Source organism: Coenobita brevimanus, chromosome 79, assembly GCF_032717465.1.
Source record: "Coenobita brevimanus isolate Jiangsu-jjx chromosome 79, ASM3271746v2, whole genome shotgun sequence".
NCBI lineage: Eukaryota > Metazoa > Arthropoda > Malacostraca > Decapoda > Coenobitidae > Coenobita > Coenobita brevimanus.
In genome coordinates, this window is record NC_137032.1 from 4,825,207 (window position 1) to 4,850,894 (window position 25,688).

Genomic DNA, 25,688 nt, shown 5'->3' on the forward strand with positions numbered 1-25,688 from the left:
ACTCATTGCGCTAACCCTGGTCAACTTTCACGCTAAACTTAACTTTTGCTGGTGTGGACACAGGTATTTCATTCTGGTTAACATAAGATGATTTTGTGTTGCTGATAAGTTATAGCAATCAAAAGAGTGAACATTATATCTCCATTAATATCCCATTCATTCCTAAGAATACACTTTCATATTTCATTCAAGCTGTCAGAACTAACATCTGATGTCTTTTAAAAGACAGATTATCACAATATAAGACAGCTGAAAATTCTGCACACAAAACTTCCACAACTAATGCAAGACCGTACCAAGTTTCACAGCCTTGAACAGGAAATCTTTTACTTACTAATGAAAACAGGAATACAATGGTCAGTATGAAGCATAAAATAAATAACTAGAATGTGGTATGACAACAGCTCACCTTTCCCCCATGTAGCATTTATCAAACCATGTTCATTCTTTAGTTGATACTGAGCACAAATCTTGTTTAACTTAAGCTGTGGGGTCTTTCTTCATAAGCTCAATGTCAGCTTGTACCATATCTGTCACCAGAGCCTGTGAGATGGAGGTAAAAAAAAAAAAATTGATTCCACATAAAGAAAGTGCTCACTTGCATAGTTGAGAGAAAAAAAAAGTGCAATCTGCTCTACACATTCTGACATAACAGCTCATGGAAACTGTTCAGATTTAATTACCAGTATTTCAAACTTACACATAACTGGAAGGAGTTTTATTTACCTGAAAAGTGTAAGTAGGTTTCCAGTTCAGCTTTTGCCGGGCCTTGGTGGCATCACCCTGTAAGAAGTCCTGAGGAGAGAGAAAATTACATATCATGCATACATTCAACCATCATCCCTCTGTACTTCTGCCCAGTCAGGTGCACATGGGTCTAGGGCTATGCTTAGCTACTCAATCCAGACACTGAAAGTGAAAGTGACCTGTCATTCAACCTGCGGCTCTCAACAAACCTCAGCCAACCCTCAGAATTAAACCCTTATGGGTCACAGTTGGATGTTTCAACTCACCAGACCACCAAACATCCACTGGCTGGTTCACACACACAAAATAAACTGTGTATCCATAAATACAGGGCTTCTTGCAAACTACATGAAAACAGATGTGAAAGTACCATAAAACCTAAATATGCACATACATATAGAGGACTGTTCCATTAAACGAAGAAAAAAATAAAACAGACCATGATACACATCCTCACCCCTAATGAATGTAGAGATAACTTGAATATTATTTATGATATATTAAAAGACAAGAAACAGGACACTTTTCTTAAACTAAAAACTACTTATCCAATACTTATTCCACTGTCAAAAGCAATCACAACCACACACCACTTCAGCAGGTCTGTAATACTTGGGGTTGACAGAGACTCGTACAATATCTGTCCCCTTTTCTTTCCCGACTTCATCCACACCTGATCCTTCCCAGTAGATTTCTCGCCCAACCTGCAAAACGTCACACTGATAAGACAGGAATTACAAAAGGCATCATAATCTAAAGCTATGGAAAGCAAACTTAATCTATTGCAATTTATTCTCCTCTTCAATGTCAGTACATAACCTAACTTGTATTTACTTGCTGTACTTAGCCACTTGCTTCTTATCCTTCCATTCCTTTTCCTCCTATCTTTAACATTTCCACAACCTAAGACATTACTTCTCTATCTGACTATACCATCCATGCACACTCATCTATCCAATGATCAATGACCTTCCTAATATCAAATCTTTCACAAATCTCCCCTATTCCTTATTCTACCCCATCTATGCAGCATACTTACAACATATTTCTTAACAGACAATTTCCTCTCCTTCCAATCCAATGTTTTAAAGCAATTTCACATCAATTACCTACTCCCAAAAGAAAATATAGGTACTGTACTAACAAGTACTTCAGGTGGCTCTCCAGGGAGCACTGGCAGATGGTTTTTAGTTTCATAACAAGGCCTCCACATCACTGGTCACATTCTTTACTTTAGTCACAGTCCCCACATCCTTTACATATTAGCCTCTTTTGTCTACACTTGCACAAGCATATTTGAATTTCATTAGAACTTCAAATGCCCCTCTTCTCAACACCACAATATGAATACATACTGTAGGATTTTTTAAAGGCAATCTTCCACGTTTGTATGATTCAGTCTTTTCACCTGACGGTTGCTTTTTGACGCTGCACAGTCTAACCCTGAGGTCCATTCTCTGAATGTCATCAGATGTTTCCTTGATTCATCAAGCATGGGCTATCCATTTCACATTCAGGTCTGTTTGATGTTTCAGCCTGTCATTTCATGTTATGCATGGCAACAGATAGACGATGACAACTGGGTGCAGAAAGCAAGAAGCGTGCATGAAAAGGGTTGGGTTCTAAAAGGCAAATTAAAAAAAAGACTTGGGACAAGGTTAAACAGTGTGACTTCAGGGCTATGGGACCGAACAGGGAGGCTGTCGGAGATCGTGCGGCATGGAGAACGCCATTAGGTGACTGAGACTAATGCATGCAGGCATGCTAGAGCCTTATGCATGATATGATATGGTACAAATTGTCCCCTTCTCACCCAGTTAACCTCTTCCATACTCTCCACAAGTCCATACCATCCATAATGATCCTGTTCACATCATCACTCATACATTTTACATTAACCATTCCCTCCATGCTGCACTATCAAAATTATTTAAATCTCATATTGAGGGACATATTCAACACATGATGCTTTCTTAAGCTGCATAAAATCAGCTGAATGAAGCAAGAATAAATCATTCCATCCATCCATCCAATCCTACGTTGCCCCATGAGAAGCGTAAGAGCCCGGGGCTGGGCAAGTTGGTCCTGACATTTAAAATGAGAAAGAAGAATGAATCAGAATAGACTGAAAAGTCACTATTATGAAAAAGCTACAATTTAAGGATGAAAACATAGCACCTACCTCCCTAAATGCTGCTTCAACAAACTCCCTAACGGAGTGAACTTCCCCGGTGGCCAACACAAAGTCCTCTGGTTCATCTTGCTGCAACATCATCCACATTCCCTGTACAGGTAAATATATAAAGTATGTCCACAGTATAAGGGCTATTATCTGACATTCAATTGTCTATCTATCTATCTATTGCCAGACGCCTCAGTCCCGTTTGGGGTGGCCACAAACAAATCGCCATTGTGCTTAGTCTAATTTGGATCCGAGCAGAACATTCAAAGCATCATCAGATAACTGATGTATAAATACAAGAGGCCTTCTGTATTATGCAGGGGGAGGGGGGAAACTAGGAAAGGCCTTCTGTATTACAGAAAAAAACAAAAAAACAAAACAAAGACTTATGAAAAATTGCCATTTCAACACAACAAGGATGAAGAACATCAATTAGATACATTTATCCTTTCTTTCATCTTCATCTATCTTTCTTTCCTTTATTCTTTCCTCTTCCATCTGCCTATGGGTGATTCAACACTGAGTGACAAGCCAAATGGTTTCCTATACACCAAGAAACCATTTACTACACTGGGTGGCAACCAGATAACCACATTATGATGCCTGGTGCTTTAGTGGGTAATTAAGGCTCTCCAATCAGATTGAGCCTGTGCAGGTTTATTTCCAAGGGGTGGTTGGGGTTTATTGCTCACATAATGCTGCTCAGGGATGTGTGAGGCTGGTCACTCTCATCTTAAGTGTCGGGACCAACCTGCCTAGCCCCAGGCTCCTACGCTCCTCATGGATCAACACAGGGTTAGATAATAATGATGATAAACCTTGACAAAATAACTAATACAACTTTAGGTGAAGATGAAATGTAAAGATTGGACAAGGACTGACCAAACGATGACGACCAAGGACCGGACAAAGGACATTGTAATTGGAACCTGGAATGTAAGGGGAGCGAATGATGAGGTGAAAGAGAGAGAGATTGTCCAGGTGCTTGAGGATGCGAAAGTGGATGTATGTGGAATAACTGAAACAAAATGGAGAGGAGAAAGTGTGAGAGAATGGGAGTATGGATGGGGTATATGCGCAGGAGTAGGTGAGAATGAGAGGGCAAAGGAAGGAGTATGTATAGTCGTGAGTAAAAGATGGAAGTGGAGCATAAGACAGTATGGATCAGTTGGGTCAAGGATTGTGTGGGTAAAGTTGAAAGTTGGAATACAAATGTGGGTGATTGTGTGTGTGTATGCGCCAACGCAAGATCGTGCTAGAAGAGTGAGAGGAGAGTTCTGGACAAATGTAAAAGTGTGCATGGAAAAGTTTGGAAGGAATGAGAGAGTGTTTTTGATTGGTGATATGAATGGTAAAGTTGGGAATGTGAAGGTGGATGGAATAGTTGGTGAGTGGGGTGTGCCTGCTGAGATAGATGAGAATGGGAGTGCATTAGTGGACATTTGTGCTGGGAGGGGGTTGGTGATAGCCAATACCCTCTTCAGGCATAAAATGATTCACAGGTATACATGGTGAGTGATGAGAAGGGTGGGTGGTGAACTGAATGAATGGAAGGCAATGATTGATTATGTGTGTGTGGATGAAAGGACGCGAAGATGTGTAATGGATGCAAGAGTGTATAGAGGTTGGAGGAGTGGACTTTCTGACCACTACTTGGTGATGGACAGAATTAAAGTACAAGAAAGTTGGAGGAATAGAAGAAGGGAAAGACGAGAGGAAGGAGAAGTTGCGAGGAGAGTGGAAAGGTTACAGGAGGATGAGAAAAAGCCAGAGTATAAGAGAGAAGTGGAGGAACGATTGGGCAAATATGAATTGGAGCAGATGGGAGACGTGGAATGTGTGTGTAGAATATTTACAGAAGAAATATGTGCAGCATGTGATGTGGTGTGTGGAAGGAAGAGAAGACGGAGGGGGGTGCAAGGAACAGCGTGGTGGACTGAAGAGGTGAAACAGGCTGTGGCACAAAAGAAGAAAGCATACAATGAATGGATGAGAAATAGGGGCGTGGAAGAGGTTGAGAGGCGGAAGAGATAGTTATATGTAGAAAGGAAGAGAGAGGTGAAAAGATTAGTAAGAGAGAGTAAGAAGAGAGTGGATGAGGAATTTGGAAGAAATTTGAGTGTAAAGTGGAGGGACTGTAAGAAAATGTTCTGGAGAGAGGTGAAAAGAGTAAGACAGGGTGGAAGTGAAGTTAGCAGGGGAGTGAAAGATAAAAATGGTAGATTACTAGTGGAGAAGGGAGAAAAAGTGAGCAGATGGAGAAAACACTTTAAGGAATTGTTGAACGTAGAGGATGGAAGTAATGCGAGTATAAGTGGCTGGGGAATGGCTGGGAGAAGGAGGGAGGTGAGAAGACAGGAAGAAATCAGTAGGATAGAAGTTGTGGAAGCAATGAAGAAAGTTAAATTGGGGAAAGCCCCAGGAATTGATGGAGTGTGTGGTGAAATGCTGAAGCATGGGGGAGAGATAGTAGTAGAATGGATGTGGAAGATGTGCAGATTGGCCTGGGAGGAAGGTAGAGTCCCGGAGGATTGGAAGTCAGGTATAATTATTCCCTTGTACAAAGGAAAAGGGGAAAAAGAAGTGTGTGGTAACCATAGGGGCATTTGTCTTCTTAGTATAATAGGAAAAGTGTATGGTAGGATACTTATTGACAGAGTTAGAGAAAGAACAGAGAAATTAGTTGGAGAAGAACAGGGAGGCTTTAGGAAGGGAAGAGGTTGTGTAGATCAGATATTCATTCTCAGATCTTTAGTGGAAAAGTTTCTAGAGAAGGGAAAGAAGTTGTATGCGGCATTCATGGATTTGGAGAAAGCATATGACAGGGTGGATAGACAAGGATTGTGGAAAGTGTTAAGAATATATGGAGTAGATGGAAAGTTGTCGAATGCTGTGAAGAGTATGTACGATGGTGCGAAGGTTGCAGTGTGTGTGGATGGTGAACTAAGTGAATTTTTCTCTTTGAAGGTTGGGTTGAAACAGGGATGTGTCATGTCTCCATGGTTGTTCAATCTGTACATGGATGGGGTAATAAAAGAGGTACAAGGTAGGGTAGTGGATGTTGGAGTGGCCATGGTGAGAGAGGATAGTGTTTGGAAACTCCCTGTACTGTTGTTTGCAGATGATACTGTGTTGTTGAGTGAAGACGAAGAGCTGCAAGGCTTGGTAGATGAGTTTGGGGGAGTGTGTAAGAAACGGAATCTAAAGGTGAATGTAGGGAAGAGTAAAGTGATGGTCTTTGAGAAAGGTGAAGTCAGTGAATGTACAGCGAGGTTGGATGGTGAGGAATTGGAAAATGTGAGTACGTTTAAGTACTTGGGTAGTGTGATGAGTAAGGATGGAGGTTTGGAGGGTGAAGTGCTTGAAAGGGTACAGCAGGGAAGAAAGGTTGCTGGTTCCTTGAAAGCAGTGATAAGAAACAGGGATGTGAGCAGGGAAGTGAAAAAGTTACTACATGACAGTATTGTGATACCAACTCTAACGTACGGAAGTGAAGCTTGGACGTTGTTGGAAGGACACAAGTCAAGAGTGAGAGCAGTGGAAATGAGTTATTTAAGAGGAGCCTGTGGAGTCACATGGAGAGACAGGCTGACGAATGAGGATATAAAGGAGCTTTGTGGTGTTGATGTGGATGTGATAGGAAGCATTATGAGGAACACACTGAGGTGGTTTGGCCATGTGGAGAGGATGGAGGGTGAAAGACTGACGAAGAGAGTGTATGTGAGTGAGGTGGAGGGGGAAAGAGGGAGGGGGAGGCCGAGGATGAGATGGAGGGATGGGGTGGAGAGGTATATGAGAGAGGGGGGTGTGAGCTGGGAGCAGGGGAGTGAAATGGCGGGGGACAGGGCGACTTGGAGGCGATTTGTTTGTGGCCACCCCAAACGGGATTGAGGCGTCTGGCAATAGATAGATAGGATTTTGCTGTTAATGTGCATGGACAGTGTATGTCAGATGCTATATGCACCTAGCACTACAGGGTAAATTGGTCATCTTTCAAGCCTGCTAAGCCTCAGTGACAAGGCCAGGACTTTGTAATGAGGGGGGGGGGTTCTAAATTTTAGCTATCATCATTCCTGAGAAAGAACTCCTTGGAGTGTACTGAAACAATACCCACACTAATTAAAAAATGTATCTAGTGTTAAACAGTAAAGGAAACAGCCAAAGATGCAATCCAAAGGACCTGAGTTTGAATCCCTGGACTAGTGAAGATATTTCTCAACCTGAGGTAAACCCTAAGCTCACTCAGTATGCCCTGACAGGTACAGTTGCCTCATGGTATTTGTTTCCTTTGTGAAGACTCTGGCATACACATGGCAGAGTTACAGTGCTAGAATAACTGTAGGAATGAACACACATGTCTTTCTGTATGGTTCACACAGTAGGCATTCAGTTAATCACTTACTGTACTGTGCACTGTAAGGCTGCCACATGTATGCCACAAACCACAATGTGGTAAAGAAATATTTCAAGGCAACTGTACCTGCTGACTTGTTAGTGAAGGGGGAGGGGGATGCCTCCCCCAGTGTGCCTTCTGTCACAGACCCTGTCAATGATCCCAGAGCTCGAAGGAGGTTGCTGCTGCGGCCATTTGGGACTGTGCAGGATGGTAATTCCTAAGCATGTTTAAGAGCAAACATTTTTTCTCTTTCTGTGTGATACCTTGTGCTCATGGCCTTAAATCTTCAATGGAAAGAGTCTTGGCCCCTCCTGGCGGCCATGACTACTTATCCAAGAACCAGTCTGGCTTTGTGACCATATTCCACATCTGCTGGTAACTGACCATAACATCTAAACAGAAGGAGGAGACATTCTAAAATCCTTCCAACCAGGAGGTGTGGAAAGCTCAAATAATCAATGGCATACAGTGCTGCCACAAGGCTTACACATAACCCAACAGGTGATATCTGCAAACACCCACCTGAAGTAGTTGAATTCCATCAGGTTCATGTGTAGTTAAACCAGAGGTCACAATAAAAACCATAAGGAGAGCAGCAAAACCTTTTCTTGTAAATCAATCCTATCCAATTCTTTGTACAAGTTTAAAACTGAGCCAAGATGATGTAAAGGAAGCATTTTGCTGGGTATGCCACAATTTAGCACTGAAGCAGTATTCCATCTGTTGCAGTATCTTTGACCAACAGCTTAATTAGTCAGAAAAGAGATATTATTAAACAATGCTAATCACTCAGCTACAAATCATGCCTATGGATTTCTGTAACGATAAGTGCACACTCCTAAAGTTTACATCTTCATCATCATCCAATCCTTTTCCACCTTACAAGAAGCACAAGGGTCCCATGCTAGGTTACCCAGTCCTAACATTTAAGGCAAGGGTGACCAGCCCCACATGCCTTTGAGTGGCATTGTGTGAGGAATATACCCCAACCGTCCCCTAGATGTAAACTCTTGCAGGCCGCATCCAGTTGGAGTTCCTTAGCCCATTAGACCACCAGGTGTTATTTGGTTTGCTTACCATCCAGTGCAATAAATGGTTTCACTGGATTACAGTAAACCATTTGTCTTGTCACTCAGTATACAGATACATGGAGGCAGTACCAGAATGACTGGGGATGGTGGGCACCCCTCCTACCACTGTTTATACCTACAATACCCCCTGCAAGGTGTACGGCCCAAGGCAAGTCTACTATAGATCAGGATATTAATGGGTAGGCAGCTAGCCTACACTTCAGGCACACAACCAAAATTCTCCAGCCACCTATTGATGATACAAATAAAATGCACATTGCCTGACATTCACACCAACTGGTTATTTAAGGTACTAGACCATCTCAAAATATATATACAGTTCAGGAATTACGACAGTCATCTTACCTCCACATAATCTTTTGCATGTCCCCAGTCTCTCTGTGAATCCAGATTTCCTAGTTCAAATTTTTCCAAATGTCCTAAATGAATCTTGGCCACTGAACGTGTAATCTTGCGTGTCACAAATGTTTCACCTCTTCGTGGTGATTCATGATTGAAGAGAATTCCATTGCAGGCAAACATTCCATATGCTTCTCTATAGTTCACTACAATCCAGTAAGCATAGAGTTTGGCAGCACCTGAAAATAATCAGTAAATGTAGATGCACAATCTGCAGTGGAATACTATGGGGGGGCAGGGGGGGTCTGTCCCAGGTGACAGCTGTAAGGGGGTGCCATTTAACTGAATCATAACTTTTTCATTACACTGTTTCAAAGTCTTTAGTATTTCTGTTAGAAACTAGACCAAACGTAAATGATCCTATGCTACTTAACTTTCCTTAAATCTGAATTCTGAAACTACTGTAAAACAATTACAGTAAATTTTCATTTGTATATTATTCATCTCTGGGAGCTAGGAGGTGCTGGTGGATAGGCCACCCCCAGGTGCCAAATACAATGTCCCTGACATTCTGTCCAACAAAATTCTCAGTCCCCTTTTAATAAACATGTCTATATCTACTTTCTGTCTTACGTTTCCAATTCTAGTTCTATGATTTTCTGGTGGATCATAGGAAAGAGCCTTACTCTTTAAATATGATGACATACTTGCTATTTGAGTTATCTCTTTACAATTTTACCCAATTTAGGACAGAATTTTCATACTGGTGAGGTTAGAGATAGCCTTTATTAATTCCTTAAATACCTATCTATCTATCTATTGCCAGTCGCCACAATCCCGCAGGGGGTGGCCATTTGACTTTGAGTTATTTGTTTTACGGGGAGGGACACTAACCCTCCACCAACCCACTTGTTGACACGTAAGGAGCACGTATGGTTTGGTTATATGGTTACCACCCAGCGTTGTAAATGGTTTCTTGGCTTACAGGAAACCATTTGGCTTGTCACTCAATGTAAAGCCACTGTAAAGGAAGGAAAAGCATACTAAGGGCTTTTTCTAAACTGAATAAAAATCCGTACCAACTAAATTAAAATTCTCAAACTATTTTTTGCCACAGCTGGGGGGACTTAACCCATTCCTTATTGTAGTTTACTACTCTTACAACTCCAGCAGCAAAGTACCAACATGTACAGATATATAGCATACTCTGCGGCAACTATCAGTTATGTCTATATGCACATATTGCCAATATTATGCAAGTGGTTACATTCTACTGGTTAAAACTGACTTAAATCTTATATTGTCAACAGCATCTTGAAAATACTTAACAAGTACAGTGGCTACTCTCATATACACGTCTTCAATAACTGCTGTTTCATCATTTGGTACATTCCTCCAACCATCTATCATCATTACCAAACAGAAAATACAGGAGTAAGTTTGGATACAGCCCCTGTCTAGCTTTATACCATCTCCCCTTTTTCTGCCCAACTCTACTGCAAGAGTTAACTGGTACTCTCAGTCTTTTGTGTATGTTGCTACACAACTCCGGAAGTGACTTTCCCACTGCCTATGATCTCCTGTCTTTTAAACATAATGTGTCCAGGCATCTCAAAATGAATGAAACCTGAATTTACCTTGATCTCTGCTCAGGTCTCTTTGACAAAGACAAATCCTGCAGGGTTATTATCCCCCCCCCCCCATAAAAACGAATGTCTAATGCAAGTGTGTTATGGCAGAGTAAGTGTGTCATAAAAAAACTTTAGGTGAAACCCACCACCATGCCCAAGTTTGATTTGTCAAAGGCTGGTCTGTTTATCTATCTTTATATTTTTTAAGGAATAACAGGGGTTTGAGGCATAGTGTTCATCATGCCTCATCATGATTTCCAGCACCTTTGGTCATTTAATTCTTTGGAGAGTTATTCTAACCACAGTGGTCTCCCCATTTGCAGTTCTGAAATACATATTCGTACTTATGTGGCAATAAAAACTTTGACCATGAACCATGTTGCATGGACCCCAAACCAAGTAACACACACTAATCTCAGTTGAAAACTCCAGAGATCTTCAATGTTTAAAAAAATTTTCTTTATTTCTGACTTTTAAGAAAAATATTACCTGTATTACAGCAGTATACTAGTAAAGCACCAAAAGCCAGAAAGTAGAAGAGTGAGGAAGAGAAGTGCCAGATGGCAAGAAAGGGAGATAGATGGAGAGAAAGTGAGAAGAGACTGAGCAACAGTCACTGCCACCAGATAAGAGACACATATCTCCTGTTATTTCCCTCATTCATTCTTGCTTTTCATATCTTCTGGATGGGACAGGAAATAAAAAGAAAAATGAGAGGAAGAGAAGTAACAGAATGAGTAAAGGAAAGAAAAAAGGAATAGAGAGAAGGAGGAAAATAAGTGGCAGAAGTATGAAAAGAGGGAGAAGCAAGAAGAAAGGAAGACAGATCAACAAAGCACCACTAGCCTGAAAAGACAGAGGGAAGGAGGAATGGAGGGAAGGGATGTAGTTTCTCTTATGCCTCTCTTTTATTCCTTCCTATTATATATCTTTTTGCATGTGACATGAGATGGAATAATGAGAAAGTCAACAGGGAGGGAGAGAGGTATTAGATGCCAAAATGGAAAGAAAATGGAAGGGAAGAAAAAAGGGAAGAGAAGTGACACTGCAGCAGAAGATAAAAGAGAGCAAAAGAAAGAGAGAGAAAGAGATCAACAGTGTCGGACCAGAAAAGATGGAGGGGGAGGGAAAGGAAAGATGCAGATTTTCATATCGTTTCATTTTGTTTTTAAAGGCTCCAACGTGCTTGAATGCATTGGCCTTGGTCACCTAATGACGGCTTTCCATGCTGCTTGATCTCTGGCAGCTTCCCTATTCTGTCCCTTATCCCTGAGGTCAAGCTCAATGACCTCATCCCAGGTCTTTTTCGATCTACCTCTCGCAACCCTACCTCTAATGTTAACACTTCTCACTTTCTCCATCCATCCATCCATCATCTAATTTGCACCCAGTTATCATCCCCCATCCTCTCCACATGCCCAAACAATCTCAATCTACCTCTCCTCATCACAACACCAATACGCTCCAGTCCCATCCTACCACTCAGCTCTTCTATCGTAAACCCTTTTTTATTTGTTCCTCTTTGTCCCCCGTTTAGTTGTTCTTTTTAAATTCTTATTCCCTGGATGGACAGGAAGTGGAAAGTAAGAGTTAGGAGTAAAAGAAAAAGCAAGAGGGAGAGAGATAGCTACTGGAGGAAAGGAAATAGAAGAATGAGGATGGAACAGAAGCAGTACAGGATAATGATGGTAAAGGAGTAGCGAAATTGTGGGGGGGGAAAAAAAGAAAAGAAAAAAAAAAGTTAACTTTTATACCACAGGTAGGCCTATCAAAAAGGTCATACCTGGATGGGAGGGAAAGAGGTTAAGCAATTCTGGCAGTGACAGTAGTTGTCACTCCTGACATTATTGTGTTTTAAGCCTCTGTAATGTCCCTTTATTAGGTCTGTTTTACCTCTGGGCTGTTGGGTATGTTTTTAGACAGAATATCAATATGTATGTTACGGCCACATAGGACTTTCAGGGGGAAAGTGGGAGTCAGACTCAAGATGCGGTTAAAATATATTGTATGATGAGTTAAAAGGGCCATATAATTATCTGGGATACTAGGTTAACACATTAGCTACCTTGGCCTAATTAAGGGGGTCACTGCACCATGCTTATTTCTGTATCTCACCCCATCTTTAGGTGAGAAAAACAGTAAGGATGATGATGATGACAATTTTGAAACAAGTATTGGGATATGACAAACACAACATGCAACATTCATACTAACAAAATACCTGAACTTGATATAAAAATACTTACGTTAAATCAATAACTTCAGTCAGCAGCACTAATCTTACCATATGGTGATCGAGGATAAAATGGAGTAGTTTCTTTCTGTGGTCTTTCTTGAACCTTTCCATACAGTTCTGATGTTGATGCCTGGTAGAACTTGACTTTCTTATCCAACCCACATGTTCTGATGGCATCCAGCAGCCGCAGTGTCCCCATAGCATCCACATTGCCCGTGTACTCAGCCAGGTCAAACGATACCTAAAGCATCAACTAATGACAAACACAAATAATATTCCAAGCCGCTATAATTCACTGATATATTTTTTACCACATTCTTGTTATTTCTAGAGAGCATTTAGGAAAGGCTTTCAGAACAAGAGCAGTCAGGCATAGCTTCACTAACCCATCTGACTACAAGCAGTCTACTCAAAAGTGAATAAAAATTACCTCAAGATTGCTAGAATAAAAATGATTGATACAGCTACCGCACACCCACTCACCCACCCTCCCATCCCTACACTCATACCCACATCCACACAAATCTGTACATTTAATCATTGGCCTGTTCACTGCACCAACCAATACAAAAATTAAATTGTTTACAGGAGAACGAAACATAAGTTCTACAGCCTGACTTATTATTTGACCATTATTCCTAGGTCATTCCACCTTTGGGTTTTAGCAGTGGTATTGTTGGATTGGGCATGCTGCTAGACAGTTTTTCAAAGTATACAAAATGTGCTCTGACAGCCATCATTACTCATCTAGCACCTGAATTTGATCTCTCTTCATGAACTACAGCAATCATAACATTCCTTTCCTCCTCCTGATGTTTACTAACCACCATTGCTGTAGCATGGCATTAAAAACAAATGCTGGGAAAAACATGGCAGACTAGAGAGAGAGAGAGAGAGAGAGAGAACCTTCCTCTGTGACTGTCTGATACTTATCAATTCATTATTTTGAAACCAAAGTACTGTCTCATGGATGAAAAATGTTGACATATGAAGAGTACCATGACTCATGGTACTCAAAAAATTATATTGTGCACTTTGATCACTTTTTGTTTTTGCAAGCTATTATCTTCCCCCCCCCCTTCCCCACAACCACACTGAGACCTAGCAAGGTCCCACAGGAGGAAAGGTGCTACTGCCTTGCTCATGAAGGGCAAAACGATTGTCAGATTTGAAGAAATACAGTAACCCCACCATTTGCACGGATTCCATATGCACCATTTACCATCTGAGCAGATAGATGAACCTTATCCATATTCGATAAGCATGGCAAAAATGTCAAGATGAATAGAAGAATTACGGTAATAAGACTAAAAAACACAGGCTGCCACGCACCAACATTCCATGTCTTGTGTGTGACGTATGTGGACACGACCAGCGATGTTCACAGCAATTCTGCTACTCTCGATTGTGAACCAGATAACCCTCTTCTCTCATATTTATCATAGTTAGAGAGCCGGCATTCTTAACAATGTATATTTGTCTGAGATAATGAAATTCTCATAACTAACTATTCCTGACACATATCAGCACTCAGTGACCTACCGCACTGGCTGTTTGTATCTTCTGGCACATTTTCACTCTCTCATCTGGTCAGCATGGTGTATTAACAGTTATTTGGGGAGATTTAATGTATTAAGACATTTGTATTAAATGCATAGTTTGATTTGCATGGCAAAATTCAACTATGTATTAGTCACACAAATGGTGGGGTACTGAACTGGCCAAGAACTAATAGTCAAACATAATAAGTCAAGTTGTAATACAGTACATAATCTATTCTACTTACTGGTTGTTATTATTTACTCATAGTCTGTCTGGCTGAGTGGACCCATCAACCACAGGTAAGCAACTGCTTTTGTGGATCTGTCCTACCATGTACAATACAGTAAACACACCACGTAGGGATCCATTGCCCTCCATGTGATAGCACCACAGCTGGGTAGGGCCAGGGTCCTTCCAACGGCACGATGCTGGGAGATATGAGGTTTGGCTCTCAGGTGGATACCACAGCTGCTCAAAGCAGGGTGTACACCACCACCACATGCAGGCTCTTTGTCAGCACAGTATGTACTGGGCACTAAACAGCAGATGATGTTTACGATACTGATTTGGCCACATTCTTTTATGTTAGTGGTATGTCACTGAACTGAAGGGGTCCATCAAAAAATACCATTTATCCATGTTACCTATAAGAACAAGAAAGTTTGGCCACCTTAATATGACAACAACACTTTGTCTTTTTAAGCTTATTTCCAGCAGACCAATGACAGACTAAGACAATAATGTGGCTCTAAGTCTTTTTCTATACTACAGTATTTCTTCATGACCACTACCATATTCTTGTATGAGCCTCTTGTTACATCTCACTCTTAGAACTCTGCATCCTTTCCACAACATTTTCTTGTGACTTGCATCATCTTCTTGTGTTTCAGTGTCTAAAATTGGTGGTTTGCCTTCCCCTCTGAGATCTCAGACTTAATTATACAGTCCTTACAACCCTGAATTACCGTACACAACACGCATTGATGAGGAACCTACCCTTGGCAGTGCTGTGCACCCTGGGTGGAGCAGCTGTGACATCCACCACGGAGCCAAACCTCATCATATTTTCCTTTGTCGTGAGATAGACCCTGGTGGGGCACTGTCTCCCACAAGGGAACACTGGCTCCTTTCACGGTGTATGTACTGTATATACTGTACGTGTAGGGCAGTCTCAAAGAAACAGTTGTTGACCTGTTGTTGACAGGTCTGCTTGGCCAAAAAGACCAAGGTTAAGCAACAACAACAACTGTACACAACATAAAGCACTGGCATTACCTTAACATGACTCTGAGCTCCAAGGTTGTAGATTTCATCTGGCTGTACTCGGGATATTATCTTGACCAGGCATGTTGAATCAGTCAGATCTCCATAGTGAAGGGTCATGCGTCCATTTCTGTGAATCTAAAGCACAATAACGTTGCATGATGAACAATTATCATCACTCATTCCAAATTTTTAATATTAATCCCTTCAGTTCGAGGATGTCCTTTATATTAACCTTCAGTTTGAGAATGTCTTTTACATTATCTTCTTGCTCCTCTTATGTTTTTTTTTCTATTTAAGTTTAGATGATACCCAGTAATGAAGGGGTTGATGAAGTCTATATCAAACCCCCTGAGTTTGAAATCTCTCTCCTATACTGAACACAGTGTACAATATCATCAAAAGACTACAAAAACAAAATGAGCTATGAAACTGGATTGCTCATCATCATTATCCAATCCAGTGCTGTCTCCTTAGAAGTTTAAAGACCTGGGTCTAAACTACTCAGTCTAAACAATGAAGGTGTGACTAAATGTTTTCCCTTTCATGGCAGTACATGAGCCAGGAGTCCCTCTCATCCCTCGGAAGTAAACCCTTATGTCACATCCGGCTAGAGTGCCTTAACTCAGTTTAGACTCCCAGGCCTCTTAAAAATTGTATCAGGGCAACAGGACAAATGCACTGCATCACAAAATGGCACAAAAGTCCACCCCTGATTGCCCTGTGTGTATCAGACTGATCTACAAAGGAAAAAGTTCTCAAGTGAAGAAGGCTGAAAAGGAATTTTACTTGGAAAACACAATTAATATATGAGGTGGTTCTGTAAATATATGAGCAGAAAATTTTACACTTTTGTAAATGCAGTGTGATGCTGTATGGTGGCACAACAGAGGCAGTAAATGTTCAAAGATTAGAGAAAATTAAATGACAATGGGGAGATGGATGTGCAGTGTCACAATAAGAGAGAACAATGTGCACAGCACATTTAAGAAGATGCCTGGGCACTGAAATTTATACTGAGGTGATATATATGGGCAGTCTGTGGCCGTCTGAACATGTGGAGAGAATGTTTGACAGTAATTGTATGAAGAAATGTAAAAAATGAATCTGCATGGGACAGCCCCTGTCAGGTGATCAATGATAAGACTGAATGAGATTTTGAGAGGCGACCTCAGGGTTAGGACACTAAAATAAAATGCTTCGGAAAATTCAGAAAACTAGAAAGCTGCAGCTTGGAAAGGCTATCTGATGAAAAAGAGTTAGCCCATGGAAGCATGGAACAATGCCTCACTAAATGTAGCTATGTACAGTACCTCAAAAAAGTATCAGAACAACTATATGGTAAACAAACTGAAAAACCAACGATGTGATCCGAAAACACACCTGAGGTGAACGTATGATTTCAAAACTATCTGCCCCTAAGTACGGATACTTTCTTGAGGCACTGTACAATATGCTGCTAAATATTCATGGAGATATCATTATCATAGGTACATAACAAATATTTTCTGTATTACTTACTGTATCATAATGTTTTGTCTACCACTGGATTTGTGTCCATACTTCACTTTAAAGCTCATACCTCTGAATTACATAATTGCAGTGGACTTCACCAAATATAGGTAAATACTGCTGTTTGATATATCCAGAAATACTCCAATACAGTGCTCTTATACCGTATTAGATTGGGTTATCTACCAATTATGGTATTCTGCCAATTAAGGGTTTGCCAAAGACCAACAAACTAAAATGAAGGAGTTGGTAGGTTACCTTCTGGTCCTCATAAAGATGTCTGATGCGGCCAGTGTTGAAGGACGATGACCTCCTGATGATGCCGTGGACCTGGTAACCCTTGGACAGCAGCAGTTCAGCTAAGTATGAACCATCCTGCATAGACATTAACATTTCTGTCACATGCATGCTATTATCATACATAAGCATGATTCATATATGAACATGAATGTATTTCAAACTGATACCAATACAGTACATGAGTAAGACAAAGAAAAAGTTTATGAGATAATGCTCACTGTTTCAATTACACCTTGCACAAGAATGAATTTTTAAATTTATGTTTCTCTCTCTCTGCCACAGGTCTTACTCATCAAGCAATATTTACAAAAGTGTAAGCTGAGGAGAAAATGAAAGTGAAGTATCTGCAAGCTGACAAAATTTAAATGAAAAGAATACTGTAAAGTCTTTTAACTCTTTAGCTGAAAAAAAATACCATGGTTAAAAAAAATAGTTCAGTAATTATAACACTACCAATCAAAGGCAGTCAAAATTGGAAAATTATTTCCTTTTGCTGAATAAAATACAATACCTGTATCTCAGTGCAACAGAGCCAACAAAAGGGTTCCCATAAGTAATAAAAGACATGGACTTTCTGTATCAGTATCAAAACCGTACATAATGCACCACTTAGCTAGCTATAATGAGAACACCAAATAGTGTTACAATTTTAATGATTTTGAAGGTGGGTAACCACTTAGGACTCTTATTTTGGCTATGGTAACAAAATTATATTTAGCTGTTGGTCCAGGGATGCACCTGACCAATAAAGGGTTAACACAGTTTTTTTTTTTTTTTTTTTTTTTTTTTTTTAAGTTACCCCTACTTGTTTAAAGATCCCTTCTAACTGTTCTGATACAGTACCTACCATACTTTCTGGGACAGTGTTATACTAGATTAACTGTCTCGATACGCTGTTGTGCTGTAGCCTGTAGTTTTTCACCTGTTTCCTTGATTACTTCAGAAAGGAATTACAGTATTCCAACCTATTTAACCCCTTTAACTTAGTAATGCCTTTTTTGTGACATTCTTGCAGCTACTTTACCAGACTATCAATCTGTATCAGAGAACATCCTAGTGATGAAAGAGTTTATAAAGGCTATACCCAACCTTTCCGGTTCCAAATATCTAAAAAAAATGGAGGTAGCAAGAATACAACAGAAAAGATGTCATCAAGCAGAACATATTAACATTCACTAAGGTATGCTGACTTATATCATACTTTGAACCACAACTCTCATAAGCATTAAACATCTCCTATGGAATTAAAAATTAAAGAGTGCAATACTTATACTGTACATATAAGAACCTATAACCACAGCTGGAATAACATACACAAAATACAAGTATGCCTACCTGGCCTGTTACTCCTGTGATGATAGCCACTTGCATTGTAGAGTTCATATCTCAGTTGCTTCTTCGTAATGCACTCAGCAGAATGAATTAATCTCTGTCTGTTCCAACTATCTTGGTGTTTGGGTATTTTTTAAATTTTCTGAATATTTTTAACTACAACAGATCATCAGTAGCTACATGTAATCAAGAAGACTGAAGCACTACTGAACAATGACATGAATACCGGTATCAGTAAGGAGGGATAGGATGGACGAATGGGGTGGAGATATATACTAGAGGGGTGTGTGAATTGGAGACAATAGCCTAACTGTGGGGGACAGAGTGACAATGGAGGCAATTTGTTTGTGATCATCCCTTATGGGAATAAGGGGTCTGGCTACTGATATATCTTACTGGTATATTAAGGCAACATGCTATAAAGATATGCATTATACAGTACTGCATAACCAAAACTGTGAACAATATTCTGTAGTATTATTACACAAAGCTTTTAACAAGTCTTTTTTTCTCTGGAAATCCAGTACTGTAGCTACTACATGTGTAATGGTATGGAGGTAAAAGTCTTGGACTGCACCTCATGCATATTTCCCAATTTTTCAAGGACATTTGTGTTACGTTTGATCATTTTTGTGTATGAGACGAGAAGTACCGTAAACTGGGGTGAATTCGGATTCGGGGAGAATTCAGACATTATTGAAATAAAAAGTTATTTAAATTAATTAATAATTAATTAATAAACGTATCAGAAATCTGCTAGTGGCAGGTGGTGGCGACCATCATCCACTCATGATGTAGTGCTGCCTACTTCTTCCTTAGCCTTTATCATTCTTTTTCTGTGCCAGCCCTCCTCTCTTCCTATTTCTCCCATCTTTCCTGTCACTACTTATTGCTCTTCTTTCCATTACAGGTGGCTTTACATTGAGTGACAAGCCAAATGGTTTCCTGTAAGCCAGGAAACCATTTACAACGCTGGGTGGTAACCATATAACCAAACCATACGTGCTCCCTAAGTGTCAAGTGGATTGGTGGAGGGTTAGTGCCCCTCCCTGTAAAACAAATAACTCAGAGTCAAATGGCCACCCCGTATGGGATTATGGCATCTGGCAATAGATAGACAGATAGAAATCTGTTTGCGCTCAATTGTTTGGTATTCTTTATTGTACTTTTGTGTATAAAGATTTTTAATATATCACGTGGCACATACCAAATATATACTAAAAAGCAAACAAATGTAAAAAGAATGAAATTCGTAACATTGGCAAACTTTCTCTGGCAGAAATGTTGATGAATTGATGTAGGAAAGTCTTCAGTGCCCAAACGTACTTTCATGAGTAGTGTGAAAGTGCAAAGTGCATAATTGGCATTATCTTCTTAATTGGGCATTTAATGAAATTTTTAAAATCTTAATGCAAATTGGAGTCAATTCGGACACTGGGGTCAATTCGGACAGGGGGAGTATGAACAAAAAAATAACCTTTTTTACAATGTACTATTGCCTACAACTTGTCAGATGTGGATACTGTATGTAATTGGATTCATATGTGTCATTTACAGGTATACTTTTGAGCTGCTATGGTACTACCTGTTTAAGCAAGGACACCCAATGACTCGAACATATAAAAAAAGAACTGGTGGAGATTGAGGACATTATCGTGAAAAAGATATGGGGAAATTCCAGCAAGCCTGTGCAGATATTTCAAGTGGAAAATTAAGTTTAAGACAAGCTGCAGTTAAGTATGGATTTGCTAAAAGTACTCTGAATGATGCTGCCACGAGGATGCATCCTAAAAAGCAAGGTGGACAAACATCTCTTACTGCAGATGTTGAAGATATTATTGTTAAGCACCTAAGAACTATTTCAGACTGGGGGATTTCCATTTGATACTTTTGAGCTATGTATCATCATTAAAACCTATCTAGACAGACGTGGCATAACAATTAGGAAGTTTAAAAACAATCTCCCACGCTACAATTGGGCATGCAGTTTCCTGAAGCATCACAAAAATGGAATTTCTCAACGTTTCTGTCAAAATGTAAAGGTGTCCCGAGCTTCAGTCACCCCTGAAATTATCAGCTTTTACTTCAAAAACCTTGAAAAGACAGTGAAGGATGTATCACCCGAGAATATAATAAATTACGATGAAACTAACCTCTCGGATGACCCAGGGCGAAAGAAGGTAATTGTATGCAGAGGATGTAAGTATCCCGAGAGAGTAATGAATTCAACCACATCAATTATGTTTGCATGCATTGCATCAGGAAATCTTTTACCCCCCTATGTAGTCTACAAATCCAAACATCTGTATAACACCTGGACAGAAGGCGACCCTCCAAATGCACGTTATAACAGGACTGACAGCAGCTGGTTTGATGGAATCACATTTGAAGATTGGTTCTTCAAAATTATTATCCCCTACACAAAATGACAGATGGGAAAGAAAGTTATCATTGGAGATAATCTTGCCAGCCACATAAGTGTAGCTGCTGTCCCAGCCTGTGATGAAAATAATAAAGATTTTGTGCTTCTGCCCCCAAATTCAACAAATCTAACACAACCTCTTGATGTCTCTGTGTTTAGACCAATGAAAGGCCACTGGCAAACCCTTCTAATTGAGTTTATGGCAACCTCTTTAGGTAGAAAATATCCTTCGCTCCCCAAAGTGGAGTTCCCAAAGCAGCTAGGAAGACTTATGGAAAGACTTCAAAAAAATATCAAACAGAATATTCAGAGTGGATTTAGAAAGTGTAGAATTTTGCCTCTGAATGCAGAAGCAGTTTTATCTTGTGTCCCAGATGCCAGCAGAGCTAGAAATGAACCACCTGAACAGTCAAATGGGTCTAGAAACACTACAGTTGGTCCTGTGGTGAACCGTGCAAGCCACCAGGATGATGCAGGTGACACCTCTTGCAGTAGTTCCACATCCAACATTTCAGCAGGGACAGCTCTTGATGAGTCTCAATTAAAACACCTGACCTCATTTAGATATGGCACATCCACTTCTACACCAACCCATGGCAAGAAAAGGAAGATAACTGTTGCTCCATGAAAAAGTGTTAAAGCTAGAAGACTTACAGGGGGTGCTGATGTTGGATCTTCAAGTGACAGTGATAACAATTCAGATCCAGATGATCCTGCAACAATATCCAAGAATCTGCCATCAACTTCAAGAGCTGCCACTTCAGGAACAAGCACTGGAAGACCTCAACAGAAGAGAAAAAAGACAGCAAAATCTAAGCAGCCTGTAATACTTCTAGTGAATCTACACAGAACATACCAATACAGTCATCACATATGAGGAATATGAGCTAATAGAGAGAGAGCTAATAGCTGAAGCAACAGTAACAGAAAATGAGACAACAGAAGTGGCCAGTAAAGGGGACACGGAAAGTGAGAGACAGGGAGCCAGTGAAGCAAAAGAAGCGCCAACAGAGGTAACAGAGATTGCAGGATCAGCAGATGAGGAAGAAGGTGACAGAAGAGAGGAAGAGGTCAACAAACCAAAGCTTCATGAGTGGGTTATAGTACAAGTGTGTGATGAAAGGAAGAAGAAAAAATATTATATGGCAGTAATCATTGCAGTCTCCCATACCCTTCAAGTTCGCTTTTTAAAGCATGTTTCTGGGACCACAAATGTCTTTGTAAATTCAAATGTTCCTGGTGATATTGTGATGTATGTAGAAGAACCAAAACTAGACAAATGAGAATGAATGATACTTGATGTGAATGTCAAATGTTGGCCACAGTAGAATGAGATGAGTAAGAGTGAGGGAGATAGGGGATATGGTGGTGGAAGGAAGTGTTTGATATGAGAGAGAGAGAGAGAGAGAGAGAGAGAGAGAGAGAGAGAGAGAGTTCAAGGGAAGGATGGATTAAAGAAAGGATGGGTTAGAAGGTTTGATAAACATTCTTTGTTAATTTCCAGGAGAACATGAATTATGATTCTTTTTATGTGCTAATACCTGTGCTCAAGGCAGAGCTGGGTGCAAAACTTTTTAGCATTTTAGTTGTGATTTTGAAAGTGCCTAGATTAATTTAAATAAGTTCCTCGTAATGTGTCTCTTAAACTGCTGATATTAACATCAACTAATGAGTAAAATCTATCTATCTATATACCTAGGCTGCTTCCCCCAAGGAAAGGGAGGTAGCCGAGACAGGACGACACACTCCCCATTTACTCATCCATTCATACACATTCATTTACTTTACAATATGATAATATTGTAAAGTAAAACTTAAAACAAGCAAGAAAATGGTAAAGCCAAATAATCATGTTAAATACCATATCACCTTTAACTAATTTTCCATTTGTCTCCCAAAAGGAGAAATTATTAGTCAGAGATGATTGTTAAGTATATACAAAACTAAGGTTTGTAGCTAGATATATATAATCTACAGGTGTTCTGTTTTATTTAAACCAAAGAAAAACTTAATGGTTATTGTGTTCATATCTCATTATAGTCATTAGCTTATATTGTCAGGGAGTGACATTATTTTTGTACTGGAAGGAGACCACTTTTTTAAAAGCCCCAAAATGTCCGAAATGGCCCCACATGCGGTCGAAAATAAACTGGGACCCCAAGGTAGTCATCTGCATTCATTTTATATTTATGTACGAATTTATACAGTGTGTCCGAATTCATCAAAATTTGAGTACAAATTCGGTCACTCATTACTTTATTTGCTATAACTATACATTAAACATTTTAAATTTTTGACTGCTAGGATTCGATATCCTAGTGGACCAGCCCGATCTTGGACTGAACTAAAAACTTGATTACATGGCACAAAAAAACGAAAAAAAGTCCGAATTCACCTCAGTTTATGGTAACAGTCAAGCATTTAATGATGGTAGTGACATGTGTACGAAGGATTCTGGCAGAAAGTTCTATCTATCTATCTACAGCTAAAAGCCATGATCCCATAAGGGGTGGCCGTTTGTCTTTGAGTTAGTTGTTTTATGGGGAGGGGCACTAACCCTCCGGCAACCCACTTGCTGACACGTAGGGAACATATAACGGTATGGGTTGGTTATATGGCTACAAACCAGCACTGTTAATGGTTGCCTGGCTTACAGGAAAGCAATAGGCTTGTCACTCACGTAAAGCCACTTGAAAAGGAAAGTCTATCTATCTATCTACAGCCAGACATCATAGTCCCACATGGGGTGGCCATTTGACTTTGAGTTAGTTGTTTTCCAATTTTCATATGGAATGAGAAGGGAGAGTATCAAAAAGTAACAGGAAAGATGGGAGAAATAGTAAGAAAGGAGGGCTAACAGAAAAAGAATGATAAAGACAAGGGATGAAGTAAGCAACACTACATCAACTCAGTGGATGATGGTTGCTACCACCATACCTTCATGTGCTCTGGTAACCTACTGGTACTTTCTGTATACTGTAGATTTCCAATACTTGTGCTGAGAAAACAATAGAGGATTTACCCTGTACCTTTTGGCACTATAACAGGGTATGGTACTCTCCAAACATGGCATCTTAAGGCACATTAATTCTATACCAGTATTAGGTTAGGTTTGGTTACTCTGCATGGGCTTGGGTAGATCCACATTAGACTAAGTTAGGTTCGGTCTAAATTTTGTTAGACTATTTATTTTTTATTTGGTTTTATGAATTTAACATTGTGAATAAATCATCTGGGTAGTGTGCTTCTTGTTTTCTGTTGCATTTATATTAATTTTCACCTTCATTTCTACTGTAAATATATATCTATCTACTGCCAGACGCCTCAATCCCGTTCAGGGTGGCCACAAACAAATCGCCTTCACATCGCTCTGTCCCCCGCCATTTCACTGCCCCGCTCCCAACTCACACCCCCCTCTCTCATATACCCCTCCACCCCATCCCTCCATCTCATCCTCAGCCTCCCCCTCCCTCTTCCCCCCTCCACCTCACTCACATACACTCTCTTCATCAGTCTTTCACCCTCCATCCTCTCCACATGGCCAAACCATCTCAGTGTATTCCTCCTAACGCTTCCTATCACATCCACATCCACACCACAACGCTCCTTTATATCCTCATTTGTCAGCCTGTCTCTCCATGTGACTCCACAGGCTCCTCTTAAATATCTTGGAATTTTTCCCCCCACCCCAAAATTCTGAATTCCTACATCTCACTCATCATTGTTATGTGGAGTGAGGTTGAGGATTTCACTACAGTAAAACGCAGGTGACTAGAATGAAACGCATTGTCAGAAAAACACTGCACCACAAATTCTCTGAATGGAAACAAAAACAATCACGAAAAAATACAGAAATCTAGTAGTAAGATTAAGGGTGTAACAGTAAACTACACCAACCCCCCTCCCCTGAAAATGACAATTTATTCTCCATTTACTTCAAACTTTTGCCTCCATTTTTTTCTCTGTTTCAGATCTTCATCTAACTTTGTCTGGGGTCAGTAAAGATTGGTTAGGGAAGGGTCATAGGTCGGGAAATTATCCAAATGCATAAGAATAATCTTAGTGGCAATAAGCAAGGCAAACTGAAGACAGGAAAAAAGTACAGGTACAGCGTTTGGCATATTTTCTGCTTAGTCGATATCCTACACAAAAAGCTATTTCTAAGGTGCCACTATACATAATTCATTACGTTCTGGGAAAATACTACTACTTCCTTTATCACTCAAGTAACCATGAAACAATTCACTGCGGTGAAATCTTGAACAGGCTACCCCAATCTTGGCTTCGATGCAGAACAATATAAATTAACACCCACTAACCTGTCCTGTTATGCCTGTCAGCAATGCAGTCTTTCCTGGGATATTTTCAGCCATTATAAATAGTTGTACGAGTAATACCTTCACAAGTCAATCAAATGCCACGACACCACCACGGGTTTGCGTGGCACTTCCACAGTTGCCACAGTGAGATTATTTATTAACAATTGATCCATGGCATGTTGTTTGTAATTCTTCACTAATTTTTCAATGTTATACAAGTTGGCATCTTTTATTTCTATCTGCAAACCTAATAATAACATAATTCGATACTTACAAATTTAAAAAGAATATCGTTGACTATTTGCCGATGTGGCATCAGTTTGTTTACAAGCAAACCGTACTTTAAAGGGATTTGTAATGTAAGCAAACTAGTCAG

At 40.1% G+C, this 25,688-nt stretch overlaps 1 protein-coding gene across 2 annotated transcripts; it reads right to left on the bottom strand.

Annotated features, from left to right (window-relative positions):
- Positions 1 to 25,396, bottom strand: LOC145409003 (GDP-mannose 4,6 dehydratase-like). Of its 2 annotated transcripts, none has more exons than XM_080279571.1 (9): positions 25,313 to 25,396; positions 17,198 to 17,314; positions 15,440 to 15,565; positions 12,671 to 12,863; positions 8,762 to 8,994; positions 2,930 to 3,031; positions 1,338 to 1,451; positions 727 to 795; positions 1 to 543 (listed from the first exon to the last, which is right to left on the bottom strand). In XM_080279571.1, the coding sequence occupies exons 1-9, from the start codon at positions 25,364 to 25,366 to the stop codon at positions 481 to 483; spliced, it is 1,071 nt and encodes a 356-aa protein (XP_080135697.1). In that variant the 5' UTR covers positions 25,367 to 25,396; the 3' UTR covers positions 1 to 480. The 2 variants fall into 2 exon arrangements, with proteins under 2 accessions (XP_080135697.1, XP_080135698.1); XM_080279572.1 differs by lacking the exon at positions 25,313 to 25,396 and adding an exon at positions 18,575 to 18,638.
- Between the last annotated feature and the right edge of the window lie 292 nt (positions 25,397 to 25,688).

What these genes read in the sequence shown, in the direction of transcription:
- LOC145409003 (XM_080279571.1), bottom strand. Translation starts at nt 25,366, where the DNA reads ATGGCTGAAAATATCCCAGGAAAGACTGCATTGCTGACAGGCATAACA. An exon ending in TGACAGGCATAACAGGACAG is followed by an intron (nt 17,315 to 25,312) that starts GTTAGTGGGTGT and finishes ATGTCTATGCAG; the next exon opens with GATGGTTCATACTTAGCTGA. An exon ending in ATCTTTATGAGGACCAGAAG is followed by an intron (nt 15,566 to 17,197) that starts GTAACCTACCAA and finishes ATTGTGCTTTAG; the next exon opens with ATTCACAGAAATGGACGCAT.